We start from the raw sequence: 20,426 nt of genomic DNA, 5'->3' as shown, positions 1-20,426 counted from the left end.
ATCTGTCCAAACCTTTCTTGGTGTGTCTTCCTATACTACAGAGGCTGGAAAGCTAAAAACTCACTTCCCAATGTTTCTACTGCTGGGGTTCCCATTGTAATTTATGTTTAGCCAGTCCTGTGCACTTGTGTAAACCTGAATTCAAAATTGAGTTAAGAAAAACAATTGAGTCTGGGGGAAAGGAGGCATCAGTCTGAGAGGGATCCATTGTGCTGGTGGTGAGCTAGCATATGTATTATGGCCCTGGAGTGTGGGCAGTAACTCCTAGTCCCAGATTACACCCCAAACTGTGTATTCCTGTAGCTAGAGACTGGGCCGGCGACTCCCTGAATGCCAGCTTCCAGATTGTGGTAGGAATAGTAGCTTCCTTGGGGGGTCAGTACTGTGTAGTGTTCTGGGAATCATTCTCGGAGCACCAGGCCAGAACTTGCTCTGCAAGGATTCTGAATTTCCTTGATTCTCTTTATTAATGTGTGTTTTCTTAAAATAGCTACAGTTGTGTGCCTTCACAAGAGCCCTGATACGTCATGCTGTGAACCACAGGTGCTGAGAGTGTCAGAGAAGGCACATGAGTGCCCCCTCTCCCCCTTCTCTCTCTGCCCCTCCTCCACTTTTTCTCTCCTCTCAAAATAAATAAATAAACATTAAAAAAAAGAGTTATGAAGGAAAAGAAGAGGGAACCATGAACCATGGGAGAGAACAGTGGTGTAGAGTCCCATGAGAGAATTTACTTCACTGGGGGGTCTGGGAAGATCTCATGAATAGGTGACATCTAAGCTGAGTTATGAAGGATGAAAACGAGCCAGCCATGCAAAGGTGGCGAAGGAGGAGTGAGAGAGGCACAGGGCAGAAGGACCTGTATGTAAGAGCTACACTAGCTGTTCCCAACACCTTTATAATACTTCCCTGTGCAATGGTCATAGGATAAATCCTCAACCCGTCAGCCTTTCTGTAGCCTCACTAACTGGAAGCCTCTGTGGTTTGACATCTTCCTAGACACTTCTATTTTTCCTGTGTCAGGATCTCTCAATCTCTGCACTACTTACATCTGAGGCTCAGTAAGTCTTCACTGGGGGGACTATCCTGTGCATTGTAGGATGTTTAGCAGGATCTTTGTCTTCTACTCTACAGATGATAGCAGCAATCCTTCCACCTCCAGTTGTGACAGCCAAAAATATCTCCAGACATTGCCAAATATCCCAAGGTGGGTAAAATCGCCCTCCATTGAGAACTACTGCCCTATGGGTAGCTCTGCTTTGGTCAGAGTCATCTTTTTGCAGACTCCCAACTACTCCTTCAAGTTTTATGTGTCTGTACCTCCATTTATGCAATTCCCTCTAACTAGCACCCCTCTTCTGCCTCTCCACAACCTTACCCATATGTCTACTAGAGATTCATGGCTTTTACCTGCCCATTATTCCTCTGTCCATTGGGGAATTCTATTTGGGTGATTCTCATGTGTATTGGGCAGTAGAGAAAAAGTGGTCCATCTTAGTACTCTCCCTGCCCTCTAGCTGCAGGGGCAGGGGCATGTGGACCAGGTACACCTTCCTTTTGTGCCCAGTTAAAAGTCCAAATGGTGGGCATGAGACTCAAGCAGAGATAATCAGTATTTCCATGTGATTTCTATAAAGGAGTACTGCTTTTCTTTTTAATTGTTAATTGTAAGGATACAGCCCTGGGCTGCACTAGCCATTTTTTCTGCCATTTGGAGGGAGCCTGCTTGAAGGAGGAGTCCATGACATCAATATACAAATAGAAGCAGATGTAAGAACTGAAAGATGGGAGGAGTGCTCTGACTACATTATTGAAAACCTTTGTGCAGATATTGTGCTACAACATTCACATTCTCACATTCTCTTTCTTTAAGCTGGTGTGAATTGTTCCTGTCACTTACCATGGGAAGACTCCTACAGCAGTATCCTTCAGTGCCTACTTCAAATCTCTTCTCTTTCTTAATTTTTTTAAATGTTATTTTTGAGAGAGACAGAACACAAGTGGGGGAGGTGCAGAGAGAGAGGGAGACACAGAAGCTGAAGCAGGCTCCAGGGTCTGAGCTGTCAGCACAGAGCCCAACACAGGGCTCAAACTCACAAACCCCAAGATCATGACCTGAGCCGAAGTTGGATGCCCAACCAACTGAGCCACCCAGGCATCCCCAAATCTCTTCTCTTTCATGAAGGGCCTCTCAACACAGAACAGTCTGAAGAAAATGCTTTCTTTGAATTCCTAACTAGTGGTTAGCTGGAGACAGCAGCCAATTCTGTGCTTCCCTTTCCAATTCTGAGTTAAGTGACGTATCTTAAGTTTGTAATTGTCATAATGGGAATAATTACAAGACAGAAATCAGCAAAGGCTAGAAATCAAGACTCTCTTCCTTCAACCCAGCCTGCAGCCTGATTACCAGCACACCACTGTCTAAATGCCTTCTCAACTGTACCACCCATTTGGACATTAATCACGTACAGATTTGTGAAATCTCTTGCCTTTTCAATATGGCGAACTTGGGAGAACAAGCGCCCCTGAGCTACACTGCATCTGAATCTTCAAAGGAGGGAAGGTCCTGAGGAATAATTTGGTCTTTGGTTTTCATTTCATTTCATGTCTTCATGCAGACAAAGAGGGCAGAGTCCTTCAGTGACTTGTGGTAGTGAGTTGTGGAATCAAGACAAAGAAAGTCCACAATCTTTTGACTTCCATCCATGATTAAAATGTAGGCATTCCTGGCCTTTCTTTTTACCTTTTCTTCCACCCTTTCCTTTCTCCAATTTTGGTACAAAAGAGGGTTAGGGGTGCCTGGGTGGCTCAGTCGGTTGAGCGGCCGGCTTCGGCTCAGGTCATGATCTTACGGTCCGTGAGTTTGAGCCCCGCGTCGGGCTCTGTGCTGACAGCTTAGAGCCTGGAGCCTGTTTCAGATTCTGTGTCTCCCTCTCTCTGACCCTCCCCCGTTCATGCTCTGTCTCAAAAATAAATAAACATTAAAAAAAAAATTAAAAACAAAAAACAAAAAACAAAAGAGGGTTAAAAATGATTAATGAATCATTCCAAATAGCTAATGGCCAAGACCCAGATTGTCAATGTTTACTTTCAACAAGGGGCTTTGGGGCTGTGGAGTTCTCCAGGATGAGATAATTCCAGATGGGGTCTTGCTAATGTGGCAGCACTGGGGAGACAGCTTCTGAAAGAGAGAACTTGCTGCCATTCCACAGAAAGATCGTGATGTTGGAGTGAGTGTTGGCTGCCCTGGGTACTATGTCACTTAGAATCAGACAAGATGATAGCTGAACTGCAAGGAAAGTTTGTAGATCTGTAAAAATTGAAAATACAGTTTATTTTTGACACAGCTGTTTTATTTCCACAACTCATCCTGGAAGTGTGCATGAAGTTGTTCATTGCAACTGTGTTTGAACTAATAAAAGACTTAAACAATCTAAATGGCTAGCCATAAGGAACTAATTAAATAAGCTAATTAAATAGTTAATCATTATGCATACGTACCTAGAGGCAGAGCTCTATGTACTACTATGGAATTATCTGCAAGGTACGTTGTTTAGGGGGAAAAACAAGGAGCAGAACAGTGTGTATAGTTTGCTATCATCCAAGTTAAAAGAAAAAAAGGTGAGGAAAATGCACACAAACACACAAGGATGTATAAGCATAATCTGTCTCAAGAAAGATAGACAAAACATTGTGACCCAAGAAGTTGTCTCTGGGGAGGGGAACTGGAAAACACTGTTAAGAGGAAGAGTTATTTTTCACAGTATGGGAAAATTTGGCTTTTTTTTTTTTTAATAAATGTAAGGTGGGTCCCAATCTTTTTTTTCCCCCCAAAGTTTATTTATTTATTTGGGGAGAGAGAGAGAGTGGGGGAGGGGCAGAGAGAGAGGGAGGGAGAGAGAGAGTCCCAAGCAGATTCTGCACTGTCAGCGTGGAGCCAGATGCAGGGCTCAAACTCATGAACCGTGAGATCATGACCTAAGCTGAAAGCAAGAGTTGGACACTTAGCCGAATGAGCCACCCAGGCACTCCTCGAATAATTTGACTTAAAAAAAATTTTTTTTTAATGTTTATTTATGAGAGAGAGAGACAGAGTGTGAGCAAGGGAGAGTCAGAGAGAGAGGGAGACACAGAATCCAAAGCAGGCTCCAGGCTCTGAGCTCTCAGCACAGAGCCCAATGTGGGGCTCAAACCCATGAACCATGAGATCATGACCTGAGCCAAAGTCGGACGGTTAACCAACTGAGCCTCCCAGGCACCGGAAATAATTTGACTTTTAAACCATGGGAATCTAGTATTTATTGTATACCCTTCCCCTCAATAAAATTAAAAAAAAAATACAGAATATACTGTGTTGCAGTTCTTGGAAATTCTTCCTTTGCTCTGAATGATGAGTTGGATCTGGGGATGTGGCAGAGAGCTGAGAGAGTTAATAATAGTGACCCCCCCCACACACAATTATATAATTTCTGTTAATAAAAAACATTTCACAGAGTATTCTGTTCTATTCTTCCAAGTTTGGGACTAGTATTTCTCCCATCATACAGCTGAAGGAATGGAGGCACAGAAGCAGCCCATCTTCCCAAGGTTACACAGTGAGCGGGGGCCAGAGGTGCGATGAGAGCGCAGCCCTTGTCCAGCCCTAAGTTCTTCTACTGGGGCCACAGTCAGCGGGACAAGGGCTTCCACAAAGTCTTCGCAGGAAGACTTCAATCAGTCTTTGCAGGAAGGAAAAATACAAGAGAATTCAGAGAGGCTCCTTTGGCCTAAGGTTTCAGGAGAGTTAAAGCCCCGGGCCTGCAAGAGTCCCAGCACAAATGAAGTCAGACCAAAATAGATACCACTTATGTTCAACAGGAAATGACCCAGAAAAGATCCAACCACTTTCCAGATGTAACTCGAAGGACTTCAGTTGGAGAGACATTTTGGAGTCTAATGCAAAAAGCTCTTGATGACGTTTTTCAAGTCAGTGTGGGGACCAGAAATGAACAGACATTTGATTTCAGGGACATGCCCTGCTAGGAAAGTCTAAGGATTTGCAGAATCAAGCTCTGAGAGAGAGCAGCATGGGAATGAGTAAAGAAACCAAGGCCTTGCCACGTTTTGCCTGCATAATTTAAGGGGGGATTATGAGAAATAATGGAAAGAAAAGCAGAACTCCCAGACTGAGGAAACAAGGCATAATTTAACTGCATAGGTGAGATTTAGCTAGTGGATAGGAAGTTCTTTTTTAATCTATCTGCTATTGTGCAGTGAAAGGAGACTAATTTCTCTAAATCTTGTATTTCAAAAGACTTCTACAGATTGCTTTGAAATAACACTCAGAAGACACTTAGCTCTACATGTCTTATTCACTTAATAAAAATAAAAAATAATACATTTTTAATAAAATAAAAAATCCTTATGTGTGCTATTGCTTATGAAGAATAAAGCTTCTCTCTCTCTCTCTCTCTCTCTCTCTCTCTCTCTCTCTCTCACACACACACACACACACACACACACAGTTTATGTGTAACTATCTCTTTAAAAATAGTCTGGTAACAGCAGCTGCCTCTGGAGAGGATATGTGGGGCTGAGAAATGAGATGGGGGGCACAGCCTTCACTGTGCTTTTTCCATTTCCCACATGCCTGTATTCTGTATTAGAAATAAAACACACTCTTAAGAAATGGAGACATTTGGGGAATGCTCTGTTAACATGTAAGGAAATTCAATATTACCAAGGATATAACAGTCTGACATTATATGATGCATTAAGGATTTTAACTTGAATATAATCAAGCCTTCATAGCTAAATTCTGATTAGCAGAAAATAGAGAACAGAGGAACTGGTTAAATGATATAAGAGAAAACAATTCAGAGAATGGAACATTCTTTGAAACGTTAATGTCATTAAAAAAACTAAAAGGTGTTTCAAAAAATTAAAAAGATATTTGGGGGGCAATTGGAGGAACTTTGAATATGACCTGAGTATTAGTATTAGGGAGTTATCGTCCAGAGATGCATGCTGAAGTATGACACACACACACACACACACACACACACACACACACACACAGCTATTAAGCTACAGTTTCTTAGCTTCAAATGCTGCTGCTCTATGATGCCCAGGCTGGGACTCCACAAATGGTTTCTTCTTTGTCAGATGGCCTTCTGTTGTCTGCCAACAGGAGGCACTAGAGGGAGACTGGAACTCTAGAGGAGTGGCAAGGATCTTGCTCTTTTCTCTTTTGCTTTCTGTTACAGTCAGTGTCACCCAAACAACAGTTCCTCACTCTGGCAATGACAGAATTATTTCCTATGGAAGCAGCTGGTTCAAGTTTACATTTTTCCTCACAATTTCAGAACCAGCCTCATTATGCTTCTTCAGACATACTGGTAACAGCCTGCAGATGCCTTTCCTGTCCCAGCTTCATGTCCCAGCTCCAAGCTACCAAATTTTATTAATCCCAAGCTCTTCTTTCTTCCGGCCGTCAGGTTGGTAACTGCTTTCTATGTTTTTACTACAGTATTACTTTTGCTTTTCCAGTTTTCTAATACCTGGGTAACAATTCTTTATATTAAATTCTCTCTGTGAGAGTAATCAGTAGAGTTTGTGTCTCCTGACTGATACAGAAATTGGTACCAGAATTCTCAGGAAACAGATGCCCAAAGATGCAATTTTTGCAGGTGTTTGGATACGTCTTTAGACTTGAATGTGATATTGAGCTTCTTGTCATGGCAATGGGATGCTGGTAACCCATGGCACAGAGCGGTACTGATTAATCAAATTATTGGCTGCAGATTATTGTGACGAACAACTTCCTGAAGCAGGTGCCTTGGGAGATCAAGTGGCTGCTGGGAATTATGAGGACTTCGAGCTCTGTGGGGTGGGATGCTTTCTTCTAAGAATGCAGGAGTGCTTACACAAAGAAAACGACATACTCGGGTCTTCAAAGTCTCAGCTCAAGTCCTGGTTAGGGAGAGTCCATGGTAGCCCTAGAAGTACCTCAAATCTTTTGTAGCTGCAAACTCAGACACAATATTTAATTGTGAGGGTTGCAGAATTTAAATGTAAATTGAATTCACAGTCTATGTCTTCCACTGAAAGTTTGGATGAGAATTGGGACAGTGTCTGATTCCATGACTTGGGATGAGGACATCTGCACAGGCTTAGAGGAAGTTGAAAATCTTAACCCCTAAGTCACTCTGAACCTTCCTTGTCTTCACCTTCCGTGTCTGAGATTAGGCTTCCTTTGCTTAAAGTCTGTGTAACAACCTCACCTGAGGCAGGTGCTTTTCAAGGAGTCGCTTTTCCTCTTCAAGATCTATGCCACTGCTCCTTGTTGCCACTAGGCCCATAACTAGGGTCAGATCCAGCGTATTACAAGGAAACAAGTTCAGAGTCTGATCCTGAAGGAAAGATTTTATCATCCAAGATAACGGCAAGATTTTTCTAACTTATATAGGCAGAAACCCAGTGAATATGTGTGGAATGGGAGTCTAAGAGCATTAGACCCAAGAAAGCTACAACAGCCAAATGACTGATATGGGTGTACTTATCAGGGTTCTCTAATATGCTAACTTGTACTAAGAGTTTGCTTATTTGGACTCAACAGTGACCTGAATATCAGGAGTTTCAAATCCCAGAACTTCCTTGGCATAATGTAGAGAAAGAAATTAAAAGATTTAGGGAGAGAGAAATGTTGGGGTAAATACACTGTGTGTGACCTTCAAATTCCCTCACCCACTACTGCCCCCTACGGTATGGTTCGAGAGGACCCAGCGGACACTCCTTCACTAAGGTATTGAGCAATACGTTAAAGAGATCATCCATATTCTTGAAAATCTCTGTGGTGGTTGTTCTCTGTTAGTGGGTATAATGGTAGAAGACGCTGTCATTGATTCAATGCTGTTCATTAATTTCATTGGGTTTGAAGGGATGTAGAGTAGCAGAGGCCAAATGGCAGTGTTCAGTTGCTAGAATAAGGCGGATGCACTTAACATAATACACAGCAGGGACAAAACAGCCCTCAGAATGTTTTGACCACCAGGGATCATTGATAGTAGCTGTTGATGGTTACTTTTATGTGTCAATTTGGCTGAGCAAATGTTATTCTGGGTGTGTCTGCAAGGGTATATTTGGATGAGATTAACATTTAAATTGGTGGACTTGGAGTAAAGCAGATTGCCCTCCAAAAGATGAGTGTGCCTCACCCAATTAGTTGAAGTCCTGAATAGAATAAAAAGACCAACTTTCCCAATCAAGAATGCAATCTCTAGCAGACTGTCTTCAGACTGGATCCCTTTCCTGCCTGTCTGGCCTATTAGCCCACCCTGCCAATTTTGGACTTGCCAGCTTCTATAATTATGTGAGTCAGTTTTTTATAATAAATCTCTTCCTATGTATATATACACACATCCTATTCTTTCTGTTTCTCTGGAGAACTCTAATGCAGTAGGTAGTTGGTATAGGGACCTAGGAACGAAATAGATGGGAAGTCTACTAAATATTACTTGATTCATACGATAGGAAAAACTTTAGGTCTGGTGCTCAGAAGTCTGACTAAAGTCACTAGACAGAGAGTCATAGCCTCTTCTCCAGCTTGCAGACATAAACCAGCTGTCAGACCCAGAGCCCCTTGACTGAAGGACATGCTGAGTTCTCTTAAGAACTCAAAACTGCCACAATAGATACTATAAACCTTCTTTCAATACTTCCTCAGAGAGTTGCAGTCTTGAATGGGGTGACTGTATACAGCAAAAAAAAAAAAAAAAAAAAAAAATCCTCAGATCTGTTGGGGATTAATAAGCACTAGTCCTGAAATGGCACTAATTTCTGGGACCTCAAAACACTACGATGGTCCACCAGCCAACATGGGGGCTAATGGTGGTCAGGTAATGAATGGAATATTGGCCCAACTTAAAATTAAAGAAAGCCTAGTAGGTCTGTGAACCCAGTGGTTGTATCTCCAGTTCTTGAACATGTTAATTACATTACACATACATCATAACTGGCAGAATCCCCAAATTTCCTCTCTGATCCATGTACTGAGGGTTATTGTTGTAAAAACGGTCCAGTAGAAGACCCTAGAAAGTCCTCTCCTCACCAAGGCAGCAAGCCAAAAGCAACAGCACATCCTTATAGGAAATTGAAGAGATTCATGCACCACAGGCTTGGTATCATGTCTCCACTTAAATTCATCTGTTTGTCCTGTGCCAAAGGTTGATGGATCTGAGACTTACTATGGATTACTGTAAACTTAAACAGGTGAGGACTCCAATTACAGCTGCTGTTTCAGGTGTGCTATCTTTATGAGAGAAAATCAACATAACCCTTATGGCCCTTCATATACCATTAGTGATCTGGCAAATGTCCCCCCCCCCCCATATCAATTTGCAATGATGACCAGAAGCAGCTTGTTTTTACCTTGCAGAACCTAGAGACCACCTCTACCGTCTTCCCTTAGGGCTACCTTAACCTACTGTCTGTTACAATATAATCTGCAGAGACTGGGGTCATCCTGACATTTCAGTATATCACAGTGGTCCACTTCACTGATGAAATGCAGACTGGATCTGACACGAAGGTAGTAAACAGTACTTGAGATGCCTTAGTAAAATGCATGTGAGGTTGGAGAGTGAGAGGTAAACCCCGTAAAAATCCAGGGACTCATGTGGCTTGGTGAAGTTTCTGATGTGCTAATGGTCTGGAGCATGTTGCAATAGATCTTTCGAGCTGAAACCCAAGTGGCTGTATCCTCTATCACCTACCACTGCAACAGAGGCATGATGCTTGGTGGGCCTTTTGGCTTTTATAGGCAATATATACCATATTTGAGTGTATCACTCTGACCCATTTACCGTAACACTGACCGTTTTGGGTGGATTGGAAAAGGCTCTGTAGAAAGTCCATGTGGTAGTGTTAGCTACTCTTGTCACTTGAAACTTAAGATCAGCAGATCCAACGACACATATTGCGGCAAATCAGGATTCTGTGTGGAGCCTTGGGCAAATGCCAAATGGAGAATCAAAGCATATACCTCTAGGGTTTGGGAGCAAATCCACACCCTCTTTTGAAGATAGCTGATTTCCCTTTTGAGAACCAGCTCCATGGGAGCTGTGTGATCCAGCAAGCCATTAACTGGACTGTGCACAGAAGCCATCAATCATCAAGGAGAAATGGCATACAAGGCAGAGAGATCAAGCAGGTCTAGAAAGCACAAGCAAGTGCACAAAGCAAGGGTCAACTCCTTGGACACTTACTCCTGTTACAAGGTTTCCTTTTCCTCAGTCTTTAACTTTGGCTACATGACCAGTTACTTATGACCAGCTGACTAACAAGAATTTTAGGTCTGGTTTATAGTTTATTTTTGCCCAATAGGCTGGTGCATTACCACCTCAATCGAGTATGTTTCTGAAATACCCTAAGGAGAATTCTGAGCAGTACAATTGGTTGTCTACTATTTCTGAACCGAGCACTGTCCATAAGTATGATCTAAACTCTAGTATCCCAGGGCAGTTACTAAGGGTTTGATGACTGTTCAGGACTTGGAAAGAACAGATTTATAAGACAAGTGACAAGATCTGGGGTTGAAGTATATGGATGGACCTCTTAGAATAAGCAGAGACTTGAAGATTACTGTGCTCCAGTGAATGTTCACCAAAGGACACTGTACATCCATAAGAATGTACTTTCTAGACACACAACTACAGGGGGACATAATTAACCATGAGCCCCAGCTGTTGTACTCTGAAATTCATCACCACACCTGGGCTGGTTCACACTTCCCTGGGCTGCTTCCAGCAAATGACTGAGAGTAGCAGGAATACTAAAGTATATATGGGTCTCTTATGACAGCTGACCTTGGCTTGAGGGCTTCTCAATGGCCTAGCTGAACCTATATAAAGACAGAGGAGGCTCTCAATAATTAGGACAAGATGTATCTATTAGCCTCTTTTTCCAGTCATCCTAATGACAGCTCAATGGGCCCAAGTACAAGAGTGGCCATGATGGCAAGGTTGTTGGCTTATACACAGGATCAGCAAAATGGACGTCCCCTCACCAAGACTGACCTACTGAGTGCCTGACTTGCCAACAGTAGAGAACAGAGACCAACAATGAGCCCGGATATGGGCACTTAGTGGCAGGTGTATTACATTAGATCTCTTCTATCATGGAAGTGACAGCAATTTACTCTCACTGGAAAGGACACATTATCTGGGTATGGCTTTGCCTTTGGTACTTCTGTTAGCCTTATTAACTGTCATGGAATAGCAAAGGAGTACGTGCTGACCTATCCACCCACTTCAGGTAGCTTTTGATGGCTTAGAAAAGTAGCTAAGATGTCAAAAGATTCATATGCTCAAGTCAGTTTTAGAGAAAAAGCCATTTATATGTTCTTTTTCCTACCAGTTTCTCAATGCCCCACCATTGTTCTGTCTGCCAATTTTGAGCCAGGAGAGGCACAGGGGGACATTTTTAATTTGAGCTACTAATCCTTTTTCTAGAGATGTTTAAGATCAGATATTTGGCAAAATCTATGATGCAGTTACATTTACTCTCAACCCATAATGTACAGAGAGTGACATCTGCTGGTCATAAAGACTACGTCTTCATCCTGATTCCTTTTGCAATTTTCCAATGATTTTAATTGTATAGTAAAAATAAAATTATCTCTTTCTTGGGAGAAAAAGAAACCAACACATGACTTATAAGTGCCAACACATGTATCTTTGTGGGAGATTTTTTTTAATTAAAAAAAAATCCAAGTTTCTTCTCCATTTAGCAGACACTAGTTTCTTTAATTTGATCAGGAGGAAATAAAACTATTGAATTCAAAAATTAATTAAAAGCTCTGCTATTCCCTTTAAAATATCCTTTTAGTTGGAGCACGTGGGTGGTTCAGTCAGTTAAGTGTCCAACTCTTGATTTTGGTGCAGCTCACGATCTCGCGGTTCATGGTTTTGAGTCCTGCATCGGGCTCTGAGCTAATGGTGCAGAGCCTGCTTGAAATTCTCTCTGTACCGCTCACTCTTCTCTCTCTCAAAATAGATAAATAAACTTTAAAAAAAATCCTTTGGGTTTTTGTTTCAGAGCAGAAATTAATGAATTTAGTTGAAGACAGAATTCTAGTGGACTTAATGAAATACTGGCCACCAAAGGTCATTGCTTCTGGCTTTGTGTTCTAGTCCTGCTTTTTTGTATTGCTAGTTTCCACGCTTCATTACATGCACTTGCTCCCATCCTTCTTCCTTCCTATCCTTAGATACACATACGTATGAAACTTTATACACTCTCTTCCAGATTTATTCCAATATTAGCTTTGGAAATTCTTCCCACTGCTCTTGATGTTAGATTATACTAGAAAAAAATAGGATTGATATTATGCAACTACGTTTTTAGATGAAAAGCATATATGTATGTTTATTGATAAAAGTATTTTGATGGATAGCGATGAAGTCGAGTTTTGTGTAGAAAATACAAACTTCAATTTGCAGGTGGCACCTAAGTCAGATTCCATTCCCCTTCAGGACCTTTTCTCCCTATTTTTCACTATTACAAAAATGTTGTAACTACCTGCCTTATAAATAAAACTTTGCGAATATCCCCAATTCTTTCTATGAGGTAAATTCCCAGAGGGAAAAAAATCCCCAAAGGGCAATGAATAATCAAGAAGGGAACTAAAATTAATACTACAATAATAAAACATTGGGAATAGGAGAGATGAACATTTTATAAATTCAATAATTACCTATTATCTAGAGGAGCTGATAAATTGGGGCGCCTGTATGGCTCAGTTGGTTAAGTGTCTGACTCTTGATTTGGGCTCAGGTCATGATCTCAGGGTTTGTGAGATGGATCCCTGAGCACAGAGCCCGCTTGGGATTCTCTCTCTTCCTCTCTCTCTGCCCCTCTCCATTTGTGCTCTCTCTCTCTCTCTCAAAATAAATAAACTTAAAAAAGTTAAAGCTGATAAATCAAAACTGGCATATGTTGGGGCACCTGGCTGGCTCAGTTAGTGGAGCACACAACTCTTGGTCTCGGCGTTGTGAGTTTGAGCCTCATGTTAGAGTTTACTTAATAAAAAACAAAACAAAACAAAACACAAAACTGGCATATGTGTTTGTTATAAACACGTTACTAACACAGAAGGATGGAACCACAAAAAATTAAAGCAGAGACGGTTACAGTAATTGGGCAGGCAAGGAACTGTGGCTTTTCATTATAAGACCCATTTTTTAGCATGCTACTTTGATAAGATAATAAAGTTTTGAAATAAAAATGTAAGTTTATTAAAATTAAAAAGCGTATTTTACCAAATTATTATCCAGAAGTGTATTAACTTAAATTCCCATAGGGATTTTGCTGATGGCCCTGAATTACTACAGTGATTTCATGCCAATTTATTTATTATTTATATTCTGGTCTATTCAGAAGTTTTGAACTATGTTAGAACAATACACATAGCATGAGATGTAAAATAAGTGAGAAAACTGGGGTAAAGGAAAAATAAGATGAGGCCAGAGGTCCAAAGAATCCGTCAGAACCATCTAGAAAGCTGGTTAAGAATGAAGGCCCTGAGCTTATCCCAGGCCTGCTAAATCAGAATCTCTAGGGTGAGGCTCTGGTATCATCTTTTTAACAGCCTCAATGACTTGGGGTCCTGATACAATTTAAAAGAAGACAAAGAGTGACTAATAGGATATTAGGATATTTATTAATGTCATAATATTTAGAGCACGGGAGCTAGAGGAATGGACATTGTAAGACTAACTCCAAAGAAGACATTTAAAAGTAAATCTTATGTAAACTAGAATCATCCGTTCTCCCACTGTAACATTTCATAATCCTCTTCTGATCCCATTAACCTCCCCATAACAACACTCACAGAGATGCAAGGCCTCAGTCTGTCATTTGGTCCTTCAACTTTTACTCTTAAGATGAAGAGGCATGTTCTGGGAAATCTTCTCTTTTCTCTGGCTCCATTCCTAGCCTAGTGTACCATTTAGCTGGATAGTCTAGTGCTTGTGAGTCTTTATGTATCACATCATCAGGTTAAACACACACTTAGAATTAGAAGAATTCTATGTATCAACTAGGTGGTGGTACTTAGTCTTTACTGCTGCTTGTGTTTTTATTCTCAGAACAGTTTCACATGCCTCACGTGAAAGTGAAAAGTTAAACAAGCCGAACTTTTCCATGGGATTTGGTATACCATAAATAGAAAAGAATCAGCATTGCAGTTTAATTTTACAATGAAATTAAGAATATATTAAAAATTATACATTAAAAAATGTATCAGCTTATAGTGACTTCTGTTGTAGCTGTAGCTTTTGTTCAATGATGTCTGAGAAACGAGGAACTTTTTTTGAAATAGCCACACGGATGTCATCATTCATATTAAAGCAGCTTCTGGACTTTGTTTTAAAATGTAAAAGTGATGAAAATCCCAACTCACAAAGGTATGTGGTTGCAAATGGTACAAGGATTTGTAGAGCTGTCTTTGCCAGGCTTGGAAACACTGTGAATTGAGCACACCAGAAATCCTCAAGCTTCATGGTCTCAAATTCCATGAGGATTTGGCCACTAGCTCGTAATTCAGCAAGATCATTTTTCATCAGATAACCATCATCAACAAAATCCAGATTAAAAAGAAATGGATCCAGTATCCATTTACTTGCCTCATCAAGATCTCCAACAGAAAAATATCCATGGAAGAAGCTGTTCAACTGTTGCAAATGCAGGGTTATTTCTGTTCCAATGCTGGCTGCTTCATTATCTGAAGCAATTATTTCTTCAAGAAAAGGAAAGTTGGTAAAATTTCTTTTCTCAATTCGCTTTAGCCAAAATGGAAACTTCCTAACAAAAGCAGATAACTTTTCTCTAGCTGATACTGTGTTCATCCCAGTCCTTTGCATAGATGCACTAAGTTCATTTAGGTGTTTGAATAAATCTGCAAGGTATGCTAAGTGAACTTTAAACTCTTTATTTTCAAAGCCATCAACTAAATTACTACTTTGGTGGTGAAGGAACTGATTTATTTCTTCATACATTTCAAAAATATGAGTAAGTATTTGACCTCGGGAAAGCCACCTCATTTCAGTATGGAAAAGGAGGACACTATACTCTATTCCAATTTCTTCAAAAAAAGCCTGAAAGAGGCGATGATTTGGAGCTCGTCCTTTGATGAAATTTATTACCCTCACCACAGTAAACAGAGCATCTCTCAGTTTTGTAGGCAAGGTCTTTGTGACAAGTTCATGGGGATTCAACAAGCAATGTGTGATCATGATATGAGGTACCTCTTTTTTCACACAAGCAACAAATTCTGAATTTTCTCCTAGCATAGAAGAGGCACCATCAGTACAAACAGAGCCGCATACATCAAGTGCTATCTTATGCTTCAAAAAGAAGTCTCTGAAGAGATTGAACGCATCTTTTCCTTTCATTGTTAACTGCAATGGTTCACAGAAGAGAAATTCTTCTACGATCTCTCTTTCTTTTATGTATCGTACAAACGCCATTAGCTGACTGCAGTCATCCATGTCAGTTGTCTCAGCAAGTTGAACACCCACTTTGAGAGGACTGGTTTTGATGTCTTCTAGAACTTGCTGTAAGATATCCTGGCTCATTTCATCAATTCTAGAATGGATCACATCGTCTGATAAAGGTACCTGCTGAAGCTTCTTTTGTGCATCTGGTCCCAAAACTATTTGTGCTATTTCCAATGCACATGGTTTCACTAATTTTTCAGCTATTGTATGAGGATTCTTCTCCTTGGCACATAAATACGCAAACTGATATGATGCTTGTAATAAGGCATCCTCATGAGACGCAACTCCAAATGCTTTCAAGGTTTCTCTCTGATCCGATGGTGCTGGCATATGCTTCAGGCTATTGAGATCATGCCCACCTACACCACCATGCTGTCTGTTAAAATGGTCAGACAATTTCGATGGTCTGAGGTCAGCATTTGAAAATATCGAGTTACACAATACACATTGTGGGCGTTGAGTTCCATCAACCTCCGTTGTACAGGTGAACCAGTAACGAACATAGTCATCATCCCATTTTCGCTTCTTCGACATGGCACCCCAAAATTCTCAGGTAGTATTCCAGAGATGCTGCAGAATTTTGCTTTGGGAGTAAAATATAACCCACACATTAAAAATCAGTGGCTAACTGAATTAAAACAAAGCCACATCACATGCCATCCTGTCATGTGTACAATGTCAAGAAATATCCTATAACATGTCCATTCAAAGTGAACCATGACAGCATGGCAGTCCAACTTAAAGCTATCAACTCACAGCTAATACCCTGGAATAAATGACTTGCCAGCAAGCTACGTATGGGAGATGTGGACTCACGTAATTTGTCAATACTCATAAATCCTCTATTGGTGAACTGCAGTTATGGCTTAATTTGTTCTCAATGATGTATGTTCCAAACAAAGTTGCTACATTTTGTATTCCATGAAATGGCATTTCACTACCACCCCCTCCTTTCATTCTACACCAAGGACATACGACACCAGCAGTTATGAATAAGGATATAGAGAAGGGAATCATTCACTAAGCGCTGTAAGGGCATATTTTGACACAGTGACTAGTTCTTTTTCGTAGTTAAGGATTAGACAAGTCTGTAAAACTATTTGATGCTTGAGTGGCTTTGACTCCAACTTAAGCAGAGAATTTCAAATGGGTCTGATTAAGCAGCCTTTGACACAGATTTGGCTCAGAGCTTCCTTGCTTCCAAAGTGTAACACACTACCAGTCCATGATTCATATTGTCCATGCACAAAAGGAAAACAAGTTGCTCAAGAGAAACACAACTATTCTTGTTACTGAGACTTCAGAAAAATGTCTCATAGAAGGACACCCTTTTTACAATAGGAATTTCATGATGCTTTTTCATAGAACTACCCATCAGTAAAAGCAGTCAAGAAAGAAGCTGAAACAATGGAATGAAAATAAGCAGTATTCCCAAGATTAAGATTTGTTTCAATCTGAGGACCAGAACCAGAAAGTAGTGGTTCCTCCTTAGTAAATGGAGGAATCAGCAAAGTTTTTTGTTAACATGCAAATTCGTGGCCCCACCCCCAGAGATTCTGATTTCCTAGCTCTACAGTAGGGGCCCAAAATCTGTATTCTACATAAACATTTTAGATAATTTTACAAATAGTAACTAGAACAGTAATCTTTAATAAGAGATACTCATCATAATCACTGGGAACTCCTTTGAAATTATGTATCTCCCTGCATATTTTAGAACTAATAAATCAGCTTCTTCAGAAGGACAGAAGACTCTAAATCTTGGGGCACCTGGCTGGCTCAGTTGGTACAGTATGTGATTCTTGATCTCAGGGTTGTGAGTTTGAGACCCATGTTGGCCATAAAGATTACTTAAAAAAGCAAAGACTGTAAATCTTGTCCTGGTGATGCGAATACATATCATAGTAAATAGTCATATTTAGAGGAATAAAGACATATCCTTTGGGCCAACCCCTACCTTGCAGATATTCTAGGTTGCTACGTAAAGTCTAAATGCTTTAATAGGCATTTAAGTTTCTGAGTTGATGACAGCCTCCTAAGAAAGTCAAAGGACCTAAAAAGAAAGAAAGCCAGGCCTTTTCTCTTTTTCTCCCTCCTTAGCAATGAGCAAAGGTATAATCCACAGATAGGCTCAAATATACCTTAGAAAAATAGTTCTGGGACATGTGGGTGGCTCAGTGGGTTGAGCATCCAACTCTTGATTTCAGCTCAGGTCATGATCCTAGGGGTGTGCAATCAAGCCCTGCACTGGACTCTGAACTGAGCATGGAGCCTGCTTAGGATTCTTTCTCTTTCTCTCTCTCTCTCTCTCTCTCTCTCCCCCTCTGCCTCTGCCCCCACTTGTGGGTTCTATCAATAAAGTAATAAAATAAATATATAAAAAAGAAAATAGTTTTATCTCCCAGATAAACAAGTGACCCTCTAAGTGTCCAAAGTCCTACACTACAGAATGTCGCTGAAATAACTTAACAGGGACACATTTAAATCCAAATGCCCATTTTGGCCATAAAAAAAAACCTCACAATAAGTAAGCCAAGAATATTAACTTAAAACACTTTCTAGTGGCTGTGCCACAATTAACTAGCTTTAAAATGTACTTCTATGTAAACTAATAAGTTGACATGCCATATAGCTGTCTGTTGAGTCAATTAAAAATCAGAAGATGTCTGCCACTCAATACAGACGATTTGAAGTTTAAAGGTTGATCTTAAGCTTTCTTTTGTCAAGTGATGAAGACTAGAGGGACAACTCTGTTTAGAAACTCTCCTAATTGATAATAAAATTATGACATCAGCATAAAAATGCTTATCTTTCTATATTCTCTTATGTATATTTGCTATGTGTGTTTTGGGGAACAGAGGAAGTGAATGGAAAAGCTTTGCTTCAGTCTCATTAGAAATTATTACAGGACCAGTTAAGGGTCTATTCCAATCCACCCTGACTATGCTACCAAGTATGTTTTGACTGACAATGTACCTGTTTTGAACAAAAGAATTTTTAGAGAAATTTATTTGCAGCATGCCTCCTATCCCCCTCAAAAAGGGAGAATGGGTAACAGGAATTTTCAAGATCCTTAAAGATTAATTTACCGCTCAAGAGACTTTCTTGCATTTTAGAACCTCACAATTTTCATTTGCTCCTCTGTGGTATTTAGTAATCACAATATCCTAAAATATGTAAACGTTAAAAAGGCATCATCATGGTAAGAAATTATTGTTCATTTAAATAGATGTGATAATGGTATGCTTGTGTGAAAAAAAAAACCTCATTTATTGGAGATACAGACTTACTGGTTTACAAATGAAAAGACATCTGGGATCTCCTTTGAAATACCCTACTTCAGCGCGCGAGCGAGCGCGCACATACACACAGAGTGGGGTGGAGACAGAAGGCATAAGATTGGCCTTGAGTTGGTAACTGTTGGAGTTGAATGATGGGTTCGTATCACTACACTATTCTATTTTTATGTTACGTGGGGAATTTTCCGTAACAGTAAACAAAAAGAGCATTATCTTATTCAAATAGACATACTTCGTTTTTAGAATGATTCTTTTGAGAGTTTGGGAGTTATCTCAAGATGCAGAGTGAAAGATGTGATATAACAAAAATGTTTTTGCAAGTTCATGAGGCACAAGGGTATATATGAAAAGGTATCACAACAGTTAAAAGTGAACATTCATATAACAAATCTTTGGGAAATGCTAAAATATATATTTCAGCAGTGACAACAACCCAAGTGCAACAGTAAACCTGTAACTCCAAACCAAACGTGACTCAACTTCTCTCTAGCCATCGCCCATGCCAGTCCAAGGGAGGTGGGGGTGTCCGGGGGACGGGATTCATCAGTACGCTTTGCAGTTAAAGGCAAGAGCCCGGAGAAAGGGGGCGGAAATATAGTAGCGGAGCAAACACGCTCCAGAGGCAAAAGCCTAGGATCCTGGCTTTGTCACCTGAAGGCTGGGTCCCTTCCAAGCCTCGATTCCTCAAGTGGGGATGACAATAGTACCTACCTTACAGGGTTGTTGGGAGCTTTAATGATTAAGCGTGCATGTAAAGCACACGCAGCTCCTAACTGGTAGGACCTGTTGGTGCATTATTAAGGACGGCGCGCTTGGGAAGCGGCCCGGGCGAGCTACGGACGCCGGCGGCGAGAAAAGAAGACTCCGCTCGGTCTCCACCCGCCCGTCTCCGAGCCTGGGCGCAGGCCCAAGGGATGCTCGGGCTTCTTTTAGGCGCCCGTCTCCGGCTCCAGGTCGCTCTCCGCTAGGGCTGGGATCCAGCCTGTGGGCGCCGGAACCGGGCAGGGCGGCGACTCCTCTGGTCGGGTCCCCGAGCAGGAAGCTACGAGGCGCGATGAGACAGAAGCGTCCGCAGCGACCTCCACCCCTGCCGCGCCAGGGTTCCATCCGGGTTCTCCTTGTGGGTTCCCGCCTGCAGACAGAGCGAGGTGTCTCTCTGCACGCAGGCGCGTTGAGCCACCGGCGGAGGGCTCGGCTGATCTGAGTAGGGAGCATGCGCGTGGCCCTCTCTCTTTTTTTTAAAATTGTGTACGTTGGGGGGCGGGGTGGGATTTTTTGTGTCTGCCAGAGAGGATGAATGTAGAATCTAAGGAATGGAAAGTATGGTAAAGTCCACATAGTTCTTCAGAGCATTAAAATAAGATTTTGTGTGCGTCAAGCTTTGGGTTTGGATTGTAACATTCAATAAATTAGCATTTTCTATGTGTGAGCAAGGGGGAAAGGGAAGGAAACTCCTTGTACCCCATGTTAAACATTCGGACAAATGCGAGGCTGTAAATTCCATTAAGATACTCACAGTGGAGATGAACTTCTAGAGCTTGCGTCTTGTTTGCCCATGAAGGTCACCCCTTCCCATAATTTAGAGCATGTGGAT

The 20,426-nt window shown here is 41.1% G+C and overlaps 1 protein-coding gene across 1 annotated transcript; it reads right to left on the bottom strand.

Moving 5' to 3' along the window:
* Positions 1-13,672: 13,672 nt before the first annotated feature.
* On the bottom strand, positions 13,673-20,008 carry FAM200C (family with sequence similarity 200 member C). The gene is made up of 2 exons (XM_015063863.3): positions 19,544-20,008; positions 13,673-16,116 (listed from the first exon to the last, which is right to left on the bottom strand). The coding sequence occupies exon 2, from the start codon at positions 16,065-16,067 to the stop codon at positions 14,283-14,285; it is 1,785 nt and encodes a 594-aa protein (XP_014919349.1). The 5' UTR covers positions 16,068-16,116; positions 19,544-20,008; the 3' UTR covers positions 13,673-14,282.
* Positions 20,009-20,426: the final 418 nt, after the last annotated feature.

This window comes from Acinonyx jubatus, chromosome A1 (assembly GCF_027475565.1).
Source record: "Acinonyx jubatus isolate Ajub_Pintada_27869175 chromosome A1, VMU_Ajub_asm_v1.0, whole genome shotgun sequence".
Taxonomy (NCBI): domain Eukaryota; kingdom Metazoa; phylum Chordata; class Mammalia; order Carnivora; family Felidae; genus Acinonyx; species Acinonyx jubatus.
This window is presented reverse-complemented; position numbering and strand designations above follow the sequence as displayed.

Bases quoted from the DNA above. Each gene is read 5' to 3' on its own strand.
- FAM200C (XM_015063863.3), bottom strand. From the start codon at position 16,067: ATGTCGAAGAAGCGAAAATGGGATGATGACTATGTTCGTTACTGGTTC.